Source organism: Rhynchophorus ferrugineus, unplaced genomic scaffold (assembly GCF_030347505.1).
Source record: "Rhynchophorus ferrugineus isolate W39M unplaced genomic scaffold, kcgeb_rfMv2 rfM11, whole genome shotgun sequence".
NCBI lineage: Eukaryota > Metazoa > Arthropoda > Insecta > Coleoptera > Curculionidae > Rhynchophorus > Rhynchophorus ferrugineus.
Window position 1 is genome coordinate 22,992,602 of NW_027472590.1, and position 21,359 is coordinate 23,013,960.

The window sequence follows — 21,359 nt, forward strand, 5'->3', positions numbered from 1 at the left end:
TTAAGGCTACTTAACTAAGAGAGTTTGAAAAAATCTAATGACTTCGACAGATGTCTGCAGTATGAGTTTCACTCGGTTCATCCTGCTGATGTCACCATATATATAACCAGACTTTATTGCTATGAATATTCTCCTGGACTAATCCATGATTTTTGTGATTGAGTTTGTTGTAATCCTCATCGCCACTCATAATACCACAGATAACTGTTTAAACGTCCCGTAATGGCATTTTCAGTTACCATTTCCTATACTACTTTCCCTTTTCCCTCCTTTTGGATCTCTCCCATCATCGTGCCCATAAACGTTTTGAAATAGTTATTTAATTAACCTCTGAATTTTCCTCCAGTAATTTTTACCATCCTTTACTTTCGAACTTTTTTTAAACGGATAAGAGCCGCCCATGGACATTTACATCAAACTAGTTACTTTTAAATAGTTGAAATCATAACCGATGATTAGATATAATGTAGTAGTACCACCATAAGTTTCGTAAATTATTTGAGGGCCTTCTTCGTCATATTAAATCAAACGAAAAAGTAATAAATATTATACTGAACTGAATACACTCAATTACACTGAACAGAAACTCAATAATACTAAATAGAAAATAGTTATTTACATAAGCAAGCGTGACATCTATGGAACTTATCATTAATATTAGATTTTTAGCAGTTGTTTACACTGACAGATCGCATTTTCACAATAGATATCGCTAACCAAAATATAAACAAATACCTAATATTACTAGGTTCCAAACCATCAATTTTATTCCCTAATAAACACGTAACTATAGAAAAAATACATAGATTAGACAACCAAATTAACAAAAACTTAAAGGATAAAAAATATTGCTCCGCTGAATTTTTCAATATTACTCAGGCCTTCGACAAGGTGTGTCATATTGGACTGCAGGTTAAATTGAAAGAGCTTTTGCCCCATGCGCACTTTCAACTGCTGAAATCATACCTCACAGACAGACATATTATTGTCAAACAGGGTGCCGAATAGACTGACCTACACTCAATACATTCGGGTGTTCCACAAGGCAGTGTTCTTGGCCCATTGTTATATCTATTGTATACAGCCGACCTACCGACCTCAAGAAACACTACTGTTGCAACATATGCTGACGATACGGCAGTTTTATCATCACACGAGGATCCAACATCAGCCACAAGAAATCTCCAACTTTATCTTAACAAAGTCGTCGAATTGTAGTTGAAAACGTGGCGTATCAAAGCAAATGAGACAAAATCTACCAATGTGGCACTCACCCTTTGGGGAAGAACATGTCCCTCAGTAAAATTGAATAACCATGAACTTCCGCAAGCAGGCAACGTTAAATATCTGGGAATGTATTTTGATCGACGTTTGTCATGGAAAAAATATATAGTGATAAAACTCAAACAGCTCGAGGTTACACTAAAGCAAATGTACTGGCTGATAGGGTGTAAATATAAATTATCATAAGATAATAAGGTTTTGTTATATAAGTCAACACTTACGCCCATTTGGACCTATGGTATTGAACTATGTACTACTAGCAAATTTAACACAGGTATCCTCCAGAGGTTCCAGAACAAAGGGTTGCGAATCATCGTCGATTCCCCATATTCCGTGTCCAACAAACTGACTCAGCGCGATATCCCTTTAGAACCAATAACGAGTGTGATTCGGAGTGTTAGAGTGAAGTGCTCTGAAAGATGATTACTGCATCCCATTGTATCCAACAGCTAAATGTGCGCGATGACAGTGTAATACATAGGCTCACGCATACGCAAACTGCCATACGAACTGATTAATAGACACATAGAGTGACATATAATAATCCCTAGAATAAATTATAACAATCTTTAAAATAAGTTAGGATAGCCCTTAAAATATGTTAGAATAGTATCTAGAATAAGAGTTAGATTATAAGTTTGTACAGTAGATTACTAAAGCAATCTTCTACATGTCAGCATACTTATATAACAAAAACACATAGAGTGAGATTTAATAATATTTGGAATAACTTAGAAATTTTTTAAAATAAGTTAGGATAAACTATAAAATAAATTAAAATAGTATCTAGAATAATATTTAGATTATAAGTTGTACAGCAGATTACTTACTGAAGTGATCTTCTGCATCTCAGGATGGTTATATTATGTAACCGAAGTCTTATAGTACGAATTGCTCTCGGGCATATTGTTGACGGAGATTGTTTTAGGAGATTGTTCTAGAAACAAATTTGTACATTTAATTTTCATATTCAGGGTCTAATTGCTTTGAATAGACTAAGTAACTATAATAAAGCGATATAAAGAATATAATAAATATAATAAAGAATATGATACTATAGAGAAATTACTAAAAACACGTTTATTTCAAAATTTTAAAAGTGTCTTAAAAAGTCTACGAAACATTGACGTCACTTACTATTTCCTAATCATCATTTCCGCGATCCACCATTTGAACATTTTAGCACGGTTCGATTTTAATAATATTATTTATCTTATGTTTAACAATTAACGGAAAGAAAAGATAAATGAAAAAATTTAACTGAGATGTATCAAGGCAAAAACCTGAATTTGTCCAGTCGATTCGTCGATATGACTATACTCTGTGACCGTAATTGAAATAATAATTTTAAAAAAATACTAGAACTTTTATATAATTGAAATGAGTGAGTATTCCAGAAACACCAACAATGAAATGTGGTAGTATATTAATCAGTATAACACTTGGCAAGAAAATTAATAAATGCTGGTAATAACTCTAAATAGTAGGCAATAATAGTACAATCACTACTTGCGAACTGCGATAATAATATTATTTAAATCAAGTACTCTATATTTACTAAAACAAATCAAATATACAGGTGCAAATATATTTGACAGGGCAACCAAAATATTCGTTTTACATAGTTGAACAAAACTATTAGGGACAAAACAATTTAGACCCAACCTCAAGTGTTATCAACTATGTTATTTACGTAAACATAAGAAACAGGTTTACATTATACATTTGATGATGCAACTCTGTAATGTATCTTTTAATATTTGGGTAAATAAAATGCACAAATTATAATACTCGTATTGATCTACATTTTCACAACAGCCTGAAAATCTTATGAGCATGTGTAACTACAATAATTCATCAAATACTTTACAAAATCTGTTTTTAAGTGTACTTTAACATATCAAGTTTTCCTATGAATTCTTCAACTAGATATTTGCTTCTTTTACTTTACTTGTACTTTACTTGATTTCAGTAACAACATTTGGTTCATACATTGTCGGTATGTAAGTATTGTATGAAATGTTTAATATTTTTGTTTGGCATAACACACATAGCAGGCTGCAAAGCTCAATAAAATCTCTTTGTTCAATCAATATGTGCGACTTACATACTATCTTACTTTATATCCCATCGAAATATTTGATTTACAAGAAACCAGGTATTTGGTATTTTCAATTATTAATATAACGATTAAATATATGGGATTAGATTGACACTTATTTGATTGATTTTTTTCGTATTTGGAAAATATATGGTGAGAAAATAACAACAATGAATGTTAACTGAGTTCAGTTAGAGGCGAGTGGCATTCTAATCTTGTAGAAACATATACTGACTTCATGCACACTTGTACGACTAAGCTAATGACATTACATTGAATATAATTTATTATAAAATTATTAGGGACTCATATACACAAAAAACGAAACAAATGAGGCCTAACCTCAAATGTTATAAACAGTGTTTGAACCTTATGTTAATTACATTTTAGCATAATTAGAGGTACTTAAAATAGTAAATGCATACGTTAGAATAATAATATAGCTATGAATAATTTACCGATGTTCAAACTATACTGCCAGGTCTTGCAATATTTTTTGCCTTGGAACGAAAATATACAATTTGTTTGGCTTGGTTTTAGCGATGTGTAATTATATAAAGGACCGAGACACAATCGATACATTATAGAATGTTTACTCGTAAGATAAAATTGTTAAGCTAATGTATAAATAAGGCCATATAAAACGGCCACTACGACCAAAACAGCTACGACATGCTCAGATCTGGTCACTCCGTTAATTTTTCGTTCAAAGCGAATTTTTGTAGAAATAACTTTTATCCCGGGTAAATTAGAATTGTTATAAAGTGGTTTTTATAGTCAAAAATAGTCATCTAGCCTATTTCAGAAAGACATAATTTGTTATAATACTTCCTATAATTTCCATCTAAATTTGAATAAAATGTAAAATTATTTCCATACTCATAAAATAGTAATTTAACTAGTTGTTCGTTGAAATACATCAACTAGCTATGAACTGTTTTCAGACATGAAGCACTTAACCTAAATCAAATATGAAGCATGATGTATATTCACTTATCGAGGTGCGGTGCTTGGAATTTTATTTTTCGTAACTTTGGTGTACGGTACATCGTGATCCATTTAGCGGCGACTGATAGTGAAATTAAATAGATACTTCGTGACCGAAAAGAGAGGATAAGGAACAGCACACTATCGGAAACGCCTAAAGTGACCTGAAACTAGTCCAACAGTTTCCCTGACACGATATTAATGACCTTTCGTTTCAATAAAACACAAGTAATGCTGTATAAATAAAGCGTAATTTTATTATGCTAAATATAAAGAATAAATATGGACAATTTTGATGGTATCGATACGAGGCAGTCGAGTTTCTTGATCCTTTTCTGACTATAATCTAGTTTATACGGATAAAAATGAACAAGAAATTATTTGAACACTCCTAAATGCTATTTTGAATTAATTAATAAATGAGTTATATAGATTATAGTCAAAACAGTTTAATCGAATGAGGTCGGTATTGTATTGCAAGCTTAGTAGTATTTTTTAGAGTAGGCAAGACCTTCAAGAGTGGGTCCCCAGAGACCGTCAGCCTTGATTTTTCCAGATGGTCCGGTAATGGTAACTGGGACGGTTGCTGGACCGCTGATGGTGGCACCCGCAGCTGATACTCCTATTAATCCACCTCCTTTAGTAATCAAGCCTATCAAGAAAAACAAAGAAAATTAGCACTGTTTAAAATGGATAGTTAACTTTTCTGTTACATTATCATCATCATAACCAAGAAGACTTTCTCAATAAATAGACTGCCGCTTATGCCACATTATTTCGAATATACTTCACCAAATTTCACCAATGTTGCACTAATTACGATAAATTGAGATTTAAAACAGCAGAGCAGACCAACTATCATTTCTCAGACTTTTAACATTTTCTTCATAAATTCTCAGGCCATATAGCTCTCCAATGCCAGCAATCATCAACGATCATCAGAATGACCAAGTTTCACATTCGCACACAACTAATGGAATCATGATAAAATCCCTGAAGAAGTTTAACAATTTTTAGGTAGATATGTTAAGCTTCCAAAGCTACCCAAAGTGAAAGTCATTTTATACGGTCGAAAGCAGAATGAAAATCATTAAAAACAACAATCGCATGCCTCTAACATCTAATATGTTCTTCCAGAAACTTGCAGAGTGTCAATATCTTGTTTACTCAACTACTATTGGGTCTAAACTCTGCCTGTTATTCTCAGTTTGTTTCTTCGCGAACTCTTCGAAGTCTCATTCGTATAATTTTCAGACTTCTTTCATGATAATTTCGGCAATCGATAGCAGACTTGCTCATCAGTAGTATTTAAAATGTTGATTTTAACTTTTTTCAATGTTAGAATAATTATGGCTATTTTATGCTAATTACTGAATACTATTTTTTAATTTCATATTGATTATATATCTCGTAAGAGATTTATCAGTAGGCTTTTTATTCGTTGAAATATCAGGATCATATTTCAAATTATATTGTTTCCAAGTATTTAAGGGAATCCAACAAATATCGCATTAATCATCCTATCAAAAGAAAGCTGATGTTAATAAATCATTATAAGCTTTCTATCTTTAATTTGAAGGAATAAGTATGATATTAAATGATACTACTAAAGGCAGACACCAGCATAACTAACTGATCGGGTGACTGCAGTTAAGAACTTACCAGCTGCTAATGGTGCCGCATACTCAATAGCTGCGGGGCCCACATAACCGGCTGGTGTAGCCAGGGTCAATGGTCCGGCAGCTGTCAGGATGGTGCCTGATTTCACAGCACCAGTCAAGATAGCTCCGGTTGTCTTTGGTCCGGTTATGATAGCTCCGGCAGTTTTAGGGCCCTCTAAAATAGTCCCCGCAGTCTGCAATATTAAATCAACCATTTAAGATTTGTTTTGTGTTCGTAAAAAATAATTTCATTTTTTCCTTTAAGTTTAGATAGTTTCAAAATAACATATCTCTAATGATATTTTTTTCTATGAAGCCATACAATAACATCCTCGAAAAATATAAAGGTAATAAAGGTAGCGTATTTGGTTTACTTAGTGAAATGTAATTGCGCTTAAGAGAACACAAGAAAGAATTTTTGTCATATTTCACTTTTTTATTCCGAAAAAAGAGAAAAACAACGCAAGCTAGTTCAAAATTGTGTGATGTTTATAATAATGAGTACTTAAGTGAACTCCAGGATCATATGTGGTTCCCATATTTACATATTTATTATCTTTTAAGTATTGATACAATGCCTCTAACTCAAAAATAAAAAGATAAAAAATACATAGTGATAGAGTTGAAGTAATTCCATATAAATGTTTCCTATTGTACCATTTGCATTCACTTTAAAGGTTAATACAATAAATCTAAAAAGAGGACCAAATTACACAAGATTGGCAAATAGCGCTATTGTTATGGTACATAAAAAGGACATAAATGATACTGTAATGATTATAGAGGGATTACCTTATTATCTACAGTCTTGAAGATACGCGAGCAAACTATTCAAAATAGTCTAAAATCAGTAGCAGTTAATTTGTTTACAGCATTCCATAATGTATACCAATAGGGAAGAAGTATTCAAGAATACATATATTTAGCACAAACAAATAGTGGAAAGACTTCAATACCAATAACTAGATATATCTAGCTTTAATTGACTTGAAAAAAGCATCTGGCAGAGTAAGAGGAAGGGGTCATATTAGAACAAAGAGGTGTAACTAACAAAATTGTAAGAATACGTCAAGAAATATGTAGGATAAATATCGATGCCTTCATTCAGTCAACATGAATTCAAAAACCTTCAAAACCCAATTAGGATAAGACAATGCCGAAGTTTAAACCTAACCCTGTTTATAATATTAATGGATGAAAAGACTATATAAGACTACATATAGGGTACTAAAATATGGAAAAAATAGAAAAATCGGTAGTAGCCCTTGCAAACGATGTAATCATGACAATTGATGAGTTAGTGAAAATCTAAAACAAACTTAATGTGATATGTTGTAAGGGAATATGTATAATAAATAAAAGCAAAGCAGTAGATAGACTAAACCCATAGAATGCTAATTAAAGACGAGCTATCTACAAGAGTAATATCGAACAGTAAAATGTATAAGCAAAGAGCGATACAATTTTATTTAAAAATTTAGGTAAAGAAATTATTATTTTAATCAACTTGGTATATTTATTTTTTTGTTGTTAAAAAATAAAGACTATATGAATAGTATGTACTGAATATATACAACAGATAAAATGAAACTAACTACATAATTTCTGTAGATATAGGAAAAATAGAAGAAATTATGAACTATTAACAGTAAATTTGAAATCATTTAACCAATGATAAATATTAATATAAATATTACTTTATACACTTGAGTTTTGAAAAATCAGTAATTAATTTAATGATTGCAAATAGACCCTTTTAATAAACATTTCTAAATTGTAAAAAATAAATTTCTTAATAGTTTTCGTTATTGTTTTAATAGACATGCTAAAGTCATATAACAATTTGAAATATCATTTAATTGTCATTAAAACTCAGAGTTGTTGCGGCAACACTGCGACGTTTTCACAGGTCACGTGTGTCACTACTGTTTTGAATTGTTAGATTAAAATAAAAAATTACAATACCTTAGGCCCAGTTAGAATGGCTCCAGCAGTTAAAGGTCCTGCCAGTTCGGCAATAGCAGGTGCAGCGTAGGTTAATGATGCAGGGGCGGCATACGCTAAAGGAGCAGCAGCATAGGTAGCAGCAATGGGGCCTGCTAGTACGGCTTTAGCAGGAGCTGCGTACGCGTATGACTCGTAATCGGCATAGGCGTATCCGCTGGGTTTTCCCCAAGCCAACACCATACATGTCGAGAAAACAATCTAAAATTTAATTGTTTCATTAATAAATAGTTGATTTAATTATAAATGTGTTTCCACTAAACATCCCTAGAAAAATTATTCGTAAAGCAGTGTAACTTCAACCTTGCTTTTTGTTAAATAAATTGTACAGACTATACAATATTGTACTAAATGTATATTTCATTTCAGTCATAATAGAAATTTATTAAAGATTATAATTTCAATTGAAACGTCCTCATTGTCCATACTTTCGCTCTTATTATTATTCTTCATGATTACTCAAAATTCGCTTGCAAGATAAGCAGTATATTCCTGAAGTGGTTTCACAATTGCAGGTATCACAAGTAATAGCAAATATCATATTCATAAGTTAAAGATTCATATTTATTTAGCTTGAGGACACACATAACTTTAATACAATAAAGCCTTCCAATGAATTTAGAGTTGCTATTAGATAATTAACTTCTTCTAGAAGAGCAACTGAGGAGCACGTCTATTCAACGAACCATAACATAATAACATTTACCAAACTATAGTACCAAATGTTTCTGCCTTGATATGTCCTATCAAAGAGTCCTGAAAACATATCTGAAGCTTTGAAACTAATAACACTAGTAGAAGCTGTTATAAGTTAGCATATTCCATATCATTTTCTTAATCAAGAAACGTTTTTGAATACGTTGGAATAATATCTTAGGTACCAGTGAAGAAATAGTATCAATAACAAATAAGCGAGAAAATACTTGTCCATGCTACTCTAGTTGTTATTAACTTATTGAAAACGGTGAATTTCAGCATTAATGGTATTTCAGCTGATAATAATTTATAGAACGAAGATAAACTGATGAATGATAATAACAGGGAAGGTGTGGATAATGAGGACATTCCAATTGAACTTAGAAATGTAATGACTAAGATCTACACGTTTATAATCAAACTAAAATATAATTAGGGCTGTTCAAATATTTGTTTAATTTATTATGAATATACGTACATATATTAATAGTTTATTTTAATAAAACATTTATTATTTAAATCAATCAGATCACGTCCATTAAGGTAAACATTTTGACAGTGTTTAATAAACTTGGTTTGAATCAGTGCATATTACTAAGCGCGTAGAGTAACTGCAAATCTATTAAATTTATCATCATTTTAAAAGGTTTCTCGTTTCTTATATGTTTTAATATAATTATACAATACAAAAATATTGAAGTCAACTGGTTTATATTTCTGGGAAACATATAAAATATAGCGGATGATAAACAGTAAGAACTTTAACGAACATTTAATGTGTAAAAGAATATATAAAAAATACAAATGACCTCGACAAAATATTCTAATAAAACATCACGGCACCAAGGCTATTTTTGGTCATTTTAAATATAGCATATCAAAAAGAAAAGAAAAAGACTCGACATAAAATTCAAAAAATATATTGGTTATTTGGAAGAAAATCGAAATTATCCGTACATAATAAATTACTGCTATACAAGAAAATACTAGGACCTATAAGCACTTAAGGAATTAAGTTACAGGGATGTTTTGCGAGAAGTAAAATCAGCATGACACGAGTATTTCAAAAAGTGCTGTGAATAATTGTAGATGTACTCAGATACAACTTACACTGAGACCTTCGGATTCCACCTATCATAGAGGAAATTCAGAGCTTCGTAACAAGACAAAAGGAGATACTTCAGTCACATGTAAACATCGAAGTACTACAACTCTTGTTCAACACTAAACTAGGACGCAGGCAAGAGAACCCAACCGTGTGATCTTGTAAAGTTCTGTAGTGAAGTGTACTAAATAGTAAAAACACCTAAAAGTGCTATTAAACCTTATTTTATATTGTTAGAGAGGAATGGAATAGAATAAGAAAGAAGTAAAGATCAATGAGCCTTCCTAGATAACTACCTAGTTTCAAGTTACTCTAGAGATTATAGATCACTGTAAATTAGTCAGCAACGATTAGTAATAATGTGTTAATAAAGTATGACAAAATTTCCACTTATCACTTATTTTGGTCATTAACATATAAATAGTCTAAGAACAATACCTTTAGTATCATAAAGTTGAATTATTAGTTAGTTGTTAATACTGTATATTCAAAAAAATATAAGTCAGTCACTTGCACGAACGAAATAAATAAATGAATGTGAAAAAGTTATAAATTTTCAAACAAATAAACACCCTTACCAAACTTTTCATTGCTTCGAAATTATTGTATTAAACGTATGAATTAACAACAAAATTTGTTAATTTACTGAATATTGTCGTGATGAATCTTAGTATATAAAGCAAAAATACGACCTTCAAGTCTCTGGTTCGGATACCATATTAACCCGTGTTATCGGTAGAAAATACCGAAAAAAAGAGGAAAATATCGATCACATACGTAACACTGATACTCTTTGCGAGAAAAACCACAATCCTTGAGCCTCGCTCCAAAGAGGGTGTACGTATGTGTGGGTACTATTATGGACAGGATCTAATAATCCGTTTCAATTAGTCGTGAAAAATAAATGATATATTTCTTTATGGTTCGTTTGGTTTGGTTCGAAGTGCCTCCTTCGGTGACACACGTAAGGTTATTTGCTATTGTTATGCGTGAAATGTTGTTGATTTAAATAGGATATAATATAGTATTAATATACTATGAAACAATTTTAAGTATTCTCATAAACACCAGTGTTTAGGAAAACACGTTTTATTTTAAATGTATTAAAAGCAATTATCGTTCGTATAACATATTTCATGTTTTTCTCATAACAGAGTAAAGGGGATAATTTAAAAATGATATATTACTAAAACTTTCAAGAGGAATTGAATTTTCAATATAATATCAGAAATTTATTTGATATATAATATAAATTAAAATAATAAATCTCCGTATATTAAAAGATATCCATTCCATTAAAGTATTGATAAGTTTAAATTACTACATCACGGAACATTGTAACAAAGTTTCATATAATAAAATTATTTTCAAAACTATAACAACTTCAACACACAAATATTAAACGCCTTTATATATATATATATATATATATATATATATATATATATATATATATAAAATATTAATGGTTTAAAATGTTTATGAATTTAGTATTAATAATTCACTGATATGTATAAAACATTCATATTTCTTCTATTTGTCCCATATGTTCCATCTATGTAGTTAGTTTCATTTTAACTGCTGCATATTTTCATTACTTCATATTTATATCTAAATACATATTTCTCACCTAAAGTATATATTGCAAAAATAATAATTACACCAGGCTAATTAAAAGAATAATATCTTTACCTCAATTTTTAAACAGACAGCTCATCCTTAATTTGGCTTCTATAGGTTTCATTTATCTACTGCTATCTACTTTTTCTTATATCACCCTATTTATATTTTTAATATACTTTGCAATATTCATTTTAACTCGAATGTTTATTACTGCAATACTCGGTTGTACTTTGTTAAAAAATAAATTTACTGAAGACAGCTGAAATGAATGAGAAGCTATTACCACTAAAATTTACAGACATATCTTAATAACCTTTAAAATTACCTCTAGTACAGTGACATACTATGTCTCTAGAACTATATCAATTACTTTTAGTCCTTAAGCAACAACAATTTTTCTTAGCTGTGCTCTATTCACCAGACTACAAGTTAAACCAAAAGCTTATGATTCTGGAATTATTTTAATCTATGTTGGGATGAAATTTGCACATATGTCGTATTTTCCTTTCACAGTTGTATATAACTGGCGACAAGGCAGACATAATAATTTATTCTCTCCACAAAAATGTAAACTATAATATTACGTGATCATACTATTCTTACGGAAAGAATTTTGTTAATATTTGAATGAAAAATTAAGAAAATTGTGCAGATATTTGAAAGAATTAAGAAAATTTGACGAGCATTTAAATTTCGCACGTTTGATAGTTTAACAATGACAGGTGCTATCAATCGGCATCTATCAAAAATGGCTGATAAATTTCTTGTGTTTATGTTTATCCAGTTTTGACTTTGTTGAGTGAGTGTTTGTTTTCACATCTTGTATTAAAAGTTAAATATCGAATTTTAGTAAATTTTAATAGATTAATAAAGGATATACATGGTTCTACAGAAACATTACGAGAGTTAATTTTTTATTTTCATCTGAATTTGATTTGAATTGAATTAGAATTTTTCATTATTCAAAATTCACTTCAAAGGCCACTTAAAAATATAAGTCAAACAGATGGGCAACGTGCAGCATAAAGCTAAGTTAAACAGTATCGGTGGAATTAAAATTTATAACATAGAAATGTTGCATTTAATTCCCGTCGAGCTGCATTCAATAAAAAGGTGACAATCCATTACAATTCACAGGAAATCATTGATGCTAGACTAATGAGCATTCTGTGTCCACATTGCAAGGAATTTAAGTTTAAAATCAATCAGTGGTCAATTTTATCCACTTTTCCGCCAGACCACTAATGATAATAAGTCAAAGTTAATCAACAAGGAGTTTGAAATTAATAATAGATAAAGTTGTGTATCATATGTGTATAATATATATATATATATATATATATATATATATATATATATATATATATATATATATATTCAACCCTGTCAGTATATAACAATGTTTTGTTTTACTAACAAGCCTTGAAACTACTTGTACTACCTTGGGCTTATTTTATTCAAATCTAGAGCTGTACAAGACACACCAAAAGAAATATTATACATAGATTCCAAAACAAGGTACTGCGAGGTATTATTGCTCCATGGTACATTCAACAGTCGATAATGTGCCCAAAGCAATGAAGAGAAGTTCCACCAGAACATAAATGTAGAGGTTTTCCATCTCCTACATGATGATTGATAGCTTAGACAGAAGATAAAATAGTAAAACAATTTGATCTAGTTCAGTGAAGTTATCTGTAAAACTCAGTGCACATTAAAAACAATAACAAAGATATCTACCATACAATAACTGCTTTGTAATTTTAAACCAGGAGCAGATTAGAATAAAAACGAATAGCTTATTAGTGTTAATTTTTACGACGGCATTGGCAACAGCAAAAGACTGAAGAGAATAAATGAAAATTTAATAGGGCAATAAAAGAGCTGAAAGAATTAATCTAAAATGATCAAAAGTAAGACATTCAAGAATATTTAGAGAATTCAACACCAACTGAGGCTATAGACAATTCGTTGTGGACAGCTACAAAAAAAGCTTAAAAGACCCCAGCAGCATAACCCACTTATTAAAACAAACGAAAATAATTGGGCTAGAAGCAATAAAGAGAAGGCCGACATTTTCTCAAAACACTTAAAAAATATTTTTAAACCTTTCCAGTCTCAGCTACATAAAGATGACGAAAATAAAATTACTAGCCTTCTAGATTCACTATTTCAAATAGACTTACCGCACGAGAAATTAACGGTCAAAAAAGTTAAACAAACACTAATGAGAGAGATTAATATTAAAAAGCTCCTGGTTATGACTTAATTACTGGTAAAATTTTAAAACAACTCTCAGAAAAGGGTATAAAATTATTAACATTTATATTTAATGCTATGCTACGAATTAATCAATTCCCTAGTATCTGGAAAGTAGCTAAAATATTAGTGATTCTCAAACCAGGAAAAATACCAGAAGATGTCACCCCTACCGGCCTGTAAGTTTATTACCGATAATCTCGAAAGTTTTCGAGAAACTATATATAAAGAACATCAGTTTAGTTTTCGCAATAAGCATGGGCTATAGAACAAACGCATAAACAAAACAAACACTGACCTAAATGCCAAAACATATTGTTCGGCTGCTTTTCTAGATATATCTCAGGCTTTTGATAAGGTATAGCATGCGGGCTTGTAGGTTAAGCTAAGGAAACTTCTCCTTCATCCGGACTATCAGTTACTAAAATCGTATCTCAATGATAGACATTTTATTGTAAATTAAGGCGATGAACATATCGAATTAAATCCCAAATATTCAGGAGTTCCGCAAGGAAGTGTACTAGGTCCAGTACTGTATCTTCGATATACGGCCGATCTGCACACCACAAAAATAACTACTGTGGCAATATACGCAGACGGCACCGCAATCTTAGCTTCCCATGAACATCCAGTCACAGCATAAATATGCCTACAAACCCACCTAGAGCAAATACAATTATGGTTGAAGACATTGCGTATTAAAGCCAATGAAACAAAATCCACCCATATAACGTTTACCCTGCGTAGAAGAACATATCCACCAGTGAATATCAATCATCATCAACTCCCCCAAGCAGAGCATATTAAATATCTTGGTATGCACTTGGATCGACGCCTAACCTGGAAGAAGCATATACTCTCTAAACGGAAGCAACTTGGACTTAAATTGTATCAAATGTGTTGGCTCATCGGGCGCAAATCCAAGTTATTATTAGATGACAAGGTATTGCTATATGAGTCTATACATAAGCCTATTTGGTCATATGGAATCCAACTATGGGGTACCGCTAGAAAATCTAATATATTCATCATTCAACGGTTCCAGAATAAAGTGTTGCGTGCCATTGTTGGGTCTCCGTACTATGTTTCAAATAAAGTTATACAACATGATATTCCTCTTGAACCTATAACGAGTGTAATTCAACGTGTTTGTTTGAAGTACTTCGAAGTAGTGTCAGTGCATCCCAACATACTCACTAACCAACTAAATATGCGACGTGATAGTGAAGTGCGTAAACTAAAACGTTTAACACCACCTCATCTGATTACTGGACATATATAGACTTTAGAATACGCTTTAGAATAAGACTAATTAATTAAGATAATATTTTATACAGAACATCGCTTAATGAAGTGATTTTCTACATGCCATGTATATATAATATAGACAGAAGAAATACTTATTGCCTATAGGGCAGATTGTGGAATCACAAAGACTAAATAAAAAAAGTGTTGATTTGCATCTACTATTTGCTATAATAGATAATAATAAGAAATATCGGCCTGAATATTATTGTATGTACAGCCCGGACTTTGACCTGTTTGTCTGACATTTCTGTAAAACTCTCTTAATAGTGTAAAACTAGCTTCAAAAAAGGATTACCAAAATAAATTCACTTAAATTCAATTGCTATGCTAGAAATATCCGAAGCACTAATGTGACGGAATCATGGTTTTACAAAAAAAAGCAAGAAAAATGCGAAATTTCTTTTCCCCCAACCCATTATATCAAAACTCATTTTGTGGTATGTAAAAAATAGTCTCAAGGACAACAAATTACAAATATTCATTATAAAGATTAATTGACATACGAACAAACAAATGCCTGACGACGTTACATCACCCATGACAAAAAATATTATCAAATCATATTTTATTAATTGAAGTTCGACAACGAAAGTTTTCAAAATAATTTTGACGTTCATGACAAGGTGCGGTGAATATTAGAAAAAATCCACTTGTAAATTGCTCTCGTTTATTTTTTTTTTGTTGTTGTTCGAAGTCATGAGGATAGTGTAACGATGGGTGGTGCAGTATTCTGACCGCTAAATTAACAACAAAAGTAAACCTGCCACTTCCTGTAATCGCTATACGTTACTAAAATTGCAAACGTTATTTTTCTGTGGTTTATACTGTTACAAGAAAAATATCACTTACTAAGAGCAATGTAATATATATAACCGCAACATGAAGCATTTTTCTAAAGTATTTGATAACCACTTCCTTATTTTTCCTTGTGCTTTCTTATCTGTTTCTAAATTTATTTTACTAAAAGGTGTTGTAAAAAATATTAAGCATAAACAATATAAAAATAAAAATATAACTTTGTGACATATAAACAAAATTAAATTCCGAACAAAAATTTAATTTGTTGCTCGGCACTGGCTTCAAAGTAATCAGTCGTTTTAATTTTTTAGTGAGTTCCAAATTTATTTTTTGAAGTTGGTTCAATTTTTTTGTTTAAAATATTTTTTCTCTTTTTATTTCTTCTTTTATTTACTCAATAAAATACTATTATTTATTAAGTATTACAACAGATAACCCAAGTAAATGTACAGCACTTATGGGGAAAAAAAGGAATAAAAAACAATAATTGAAAATAAGGAAAATTTTACGCCCTCGGGTCCGCTAACTAGACAGGTGATTTAACAAATATTTCAATCAAAACTAGAACAAAATAGGTTGCTGCCGTGTTGGGAATGTAATCCGCGACCTCCGCGTGTGAACTTAACGTTCTAACCATTACACCATAGAAACAGTTGCCTACAACGTTTCTACGACTTCTATATGCATGCACTCTCATAATTAGTGCTTAAAAAGCAAACCGAATGGCTTTTACACTAAACTACTTCCAATTGTGCGTCACATCAGTTCAGCAATAACATTATACACACATATCTGATTAATTTAGATTAAAAAATATGCGAAAGCCTTGTATGTGCCTTGGAAATTTGCGGTTTTCCCTCGATTTCCCCCCTATCCCCCAACAAATCCTAATTAGGTTGAATGGAACCACCTCGGAAGTGAATTCTTTCGAATAAAAAAAGAATTTTGAAAATCGGTCCATAATTGATAGAGAAATCGGCGCCATCTGAGAACATTATCTTAATAGATACAGATCATCAATTGTTATGAGTAAAAGATTTATCGCGCTAGCTATTTTGTTAAATTTTTCGCTTGAACAATAAAGAGATAAATAAGGTACAAAGAAGTTACTTGTACAACAAAATAAATAAATAATGTTTATTTTGTCACTGAATTTCTTTGTTTAATGTTTAAATGCCAATTATATTCCAAAGTACCGTAATAACGATGATTGTCTTGGATTATCTTGGAAGCAAGAATTAAATTTATTACTTTAACTTTATTAAATAATGTCCCATTCACCTTGAACTAAAATGTATGAGAACGTTTGCATTTATCCTGACTCTGTAAGTCTGTTTACATCATAGTCCCTTAAATTTACATCATCCTTCAACTGTTCTTCTATATCTTTATTTAACCGATAGTTGCGAACTATCTCTACATTAAGTGTACATCGACCTATATTTCTTGTTCATCCTCAAAGACGTGGCATTTTGTTATAATAAATACACAACAAATAAATATAAGTAACTTCGTAAGTTAAAATGAATGAAATGAATGTATGTAGATGGATTTCAGTAATTTATCTAAACACATTGGAAATAAAACTAACAATGAGCTGCTAAATATTGCTGCAAATTGACAAACACCGTATCCCGTAAAAGATCTAAATGAACAAATACCTGCGAGGCGGATGAACACATTACTGTTATGGGAATTCGATTCAGCTTGATCTGTCGAAGACATCAAGGTTTAATTAATATTGCAAATAATATATAAATATTATATGATTTTTTTATATTTTAAAATGTTCTTTTAACCAACGAGGGTTTATCTGGGCTGGACCTACAGTTTAACGAAGGCTCCGAATCACGATCCTCAGCATTAAGCCTACCGACTGGCAAAAAACCAATTTAAGGACCATCCCAGAAGACACACGTCTTACCCAGCCTGGTTACTGACGCGACTGGGATGGTTATTCTTTGTCAGATTTTATATTGTTGCCAATAAGGATATTTACAATTACAATTACAAACACAAAGTATATCCATGCCGCAGCAGGATTCGAAACCGCAACTATCGCAACAGTAGGAGGAGTGCTCTGTCATCATACCACTGCGCCAATGACGCCGGCATTCTCAGATATTAATTTCTTCTACATATATCAATCGCAATTCTTACGTGTCACTATGACACGCCAGCTGAAATCAAAAATATTTCAAAAAATTCTTGAATATAATTTCAGCCACCTGTGAATACGCATAAACAGACACAAAAACTTCATCAAAATCGGTCTAACCGTTTAGGAATAGTTCAACTACATACACAAGAACAGAAATATAACTAATATATATATATATATATATATATATATATATATATATATATTGATAGAGTTGAAACAACGTTTGCCGGTTTATAACCCGTAATTTAATATTTTGAAAAATTTTCAGACGTTTGGCAAACGGACAACTTTTGCAGGCTCATTCCGTTACGAACTTCTCTAATTCTATCTCTTTTTATATAGAATAAAATGAAAAGGATAATATTGTCTGACTGTAAAACGAATTTACAACTTTAGACAGAAACATATTGACACTCGTGTCACTGCTATTTTGAATTCACTATATATATATATATATATATATATATATATATATATATATATATATATATATATATATATATATAGGCCTCACCTGTTGTGAAATATTCCCCACAAACAACTATAATCAATTAGAACTATAGTCATAGTTAGAACTATGAGAGTATATTCAGATTTCAAAGAAAAACAAGACATAAGGTTGCATAGATTTCATTCTAATATAGATTAACAAAATTTCAGAATAACAAGAATCGTCTTTTCTCTCTTTACAGGGTATTTAAATTTTGCAAGCAGCTTTTCCAGATTTATTATATAAACGGCAATCAATCCATTTTTAACTTTAAGAATTTCTGAACTAACTGAAATTGTTCTTGTTTGAGAACTGGTTGAAACTGAAAATGTTCTTGAAACATAGCATATCATTGTATTAGGAGTAATTTTAAAATTTATTGAGATCTGCCTCTAAATGTTATATTAGTATTAACTTCTAATACATTTCAGGTTTCATTAGTAAGTGCATTTCGAAGCAAAGCCATAACCAAATATAGCAGGTAATGCATATATCAATGTGTGCATCAAGAATTCTGCCTAAAGAGTTGTGTTGTGATGGTGATTGTTCTAATTTCTCATTTGTCATTTGTTGGTCAGTATTAAGCGATATCTGCTACTTCTCTCCGGCCAGACGAACCATGATGAATTACTTCTTTAATGCATAAGTATTTTCTGGAATAATGGTTCAATAGGGTCAAAAATAAGTAGTTCACAGTGATGTTAAACTGACATCAATTAAAAGGTCAATTGAAAAGTCATTTCCTGACACATAGATGGCGCTACTAGAGTTAAATCGATATATTTTTTACTTAGCCATAACCCTCAAAAGATGCATGTATAAATTTGACAGCTGTCGGATCATTAGTTTACGAATTATAACATTTTGAGTGAAACAACTTTTGTTATTGTGAAAAAAATGGATAGAAAAGAAATGATGAGCACCGACGATGGTGAACGCAGTGGATGCTCAAAAGAGATTGTTACCGACGAAAAGATTAAAGAAATCAACAAAATGATTTTGAATGACTATAAATTGAAACAATAAAATAACAGACACTTGGGTATGAGAAAACCTGTGCAAAGTGGGTGCCGCGCAAGCTCACTTTTGAAAAAAAAATTTGCCAAAAAAATATGTTTTACTTTGGTAGGCCGGGGACTTTTCAGTCGACCTGTTAGTTCCTGGGTATCCCTTAAAATAAAAGTAAACTGTTCCTTAATTACTTTTATTAAATTTATGTTTACGGTTACAATACAATGAAACACTATAAAATACCCGAACTATCTTCGATCATACAGATCGATCTTATTTTACAAACATGACTAATAACTAGGAATATTTTCTTGAATACTCCATTGAATCGGTCGTGAATTATTCGTGAATGCTTGCGAACCCTTTTGTTTCTTATTCCAGATTGACCAGCTAGAACCAAAAGGTCGTTTGCTTATGTCGCTTCGGGTTCGGGATAGAGAAGTGTTTTGCGGGTGACTGATACCCTGGGTCACGACTGGGATTGTCGTACTTGGTTCAGCTACCGGACTTCGTAGATGGGGTAGGAATTTGATCAGATTGTTATCGTGTTCTAAGGCGCGTAGGGAGAACCGTACACTGAGCATGTTCGTGAAGATTTTCACAAACGGGATGCCTGATTCGAGGTGAGTGTCCACGTACCTCATAAACCATGGGGCATTGGGTAACGCGCGGACTTTTTTGGACTGAGACACTTGGAGTAGTACAAGTTGTCTCTCATAGACGTACCTGTACGACACCTGTGCTCCGTAGAGGCAGACTGGACAGACTAGCATCTTATACAGAGTCGATTTCTGAAGAAGTGGGAGTTGCGAATCTCTTGGTCCGCCCTATTTAAGGTGGTGTGTATATCACAGCCACTCAGAAACTATACGGTACCTGATAATCATCTTTTCATGAAACCAATAATCCACTTATAAGAGGGTTTCCTCTCCCAAATAAACCACAGGCCGGGCAGTGGCAATAAAATCTCCTGCCAGAGAGATACAAAATACCGTCATAAAGGTATAAAAAGGCATAAGTTATAAAAACGGTATTTTTATAAATAAAAATAAGAATCTAATTTTTAAGAATGTTTCTAACGTATCTTTCTGGCATCCTGAACAATGAGTTTTTATTCATATGTGGAATACAAGGCAAAGTATAAAGCAGTAGATTACTGAAAGTCATAGAAGACAAATTAAAGATGATTTAAATATTTTAAAATATTTTAACTGACAGGAAGAAATATGACAGCTACTCTTTTAAACATTCAATAGTGGAATAAATAAGTAAAGAACGATAGAATTTTATTTTAAAATGTAGTTAAAGAAATTATGTTTTTCTCAAATAAGCTGCTTTTTATTAAATTCATGGTTTTTCGACATATATTTTAAAAATATATATGTAAAAGTCACAAATTAATGATAAATGATAAGATAATAATAAATGAAGTAATGAAAGTTTTTATATAAAGTGAAACTAACTAGATAATTTGCCCAGATGGAACACATGGGACAAATACAAAAAAATATGAATTGTTAACAATATTTAAATGTTATTGCATGGTTAATTACCAACTACTAATAAGCTAATGCTAACTAAGTAATAATTTTAAAAAATAATGTGCCTAATTGTGTTTGTTATTGTTTTAATTAAAATCCAAGTATTTATTACTTCATCTAATATTCCATGTTTGTGAATATAACATAAGTAGAAATAAAAATCAAATATACATTATATTTGATGCTCTGAAGTTTTTGCTGTTCTGAAAATAATCTTACTCATGATACTTTATAATGTTCAGTGATGTAGTAATTTAAACTTATTAATACTTTGTGGATTACTAAAATTTAAGGAAAATTAAATTTATATAAATGCCATTTAAGAAA

The 21,359-nt window shown here is 31.2% G+C and overlaps 1 protein-coding gene across 1 annotated transcript; it reads right to left on the bottom strand.

Moving 5' to 3' along the window:
- Positions 1 to 4,715: 4,715 nt before the first annotated feature.
- On the bottom strand, positions 4,716 to 10,573 carry LOC143204423 (uncharacterized). Its single transcript, XM_076416953.1, has 4 exons — positions 10,417 to 10,573; positions 7,999 to 8,238; positions 6,035 to 6,227; positions 4,716 to 5,024 (listed from the first exon to the last, which is right to left on the bottom strand). The coding sequence occupies exons 1-4, from the start codon at positions 10,426 to 10,428 to the stop codon at positions 4,855 to 4,857; spliced, it is 615 nt and encodes a 204-aa protein (XP_076273068.1). The 5' UTR covers positions 10,429 to 10,573; the 3' UTR covers positions 4,716 to 4,854.
- Between the last annotated feature and the right edge of the window lie 10,786 nt (positions 10,574 to 21,359).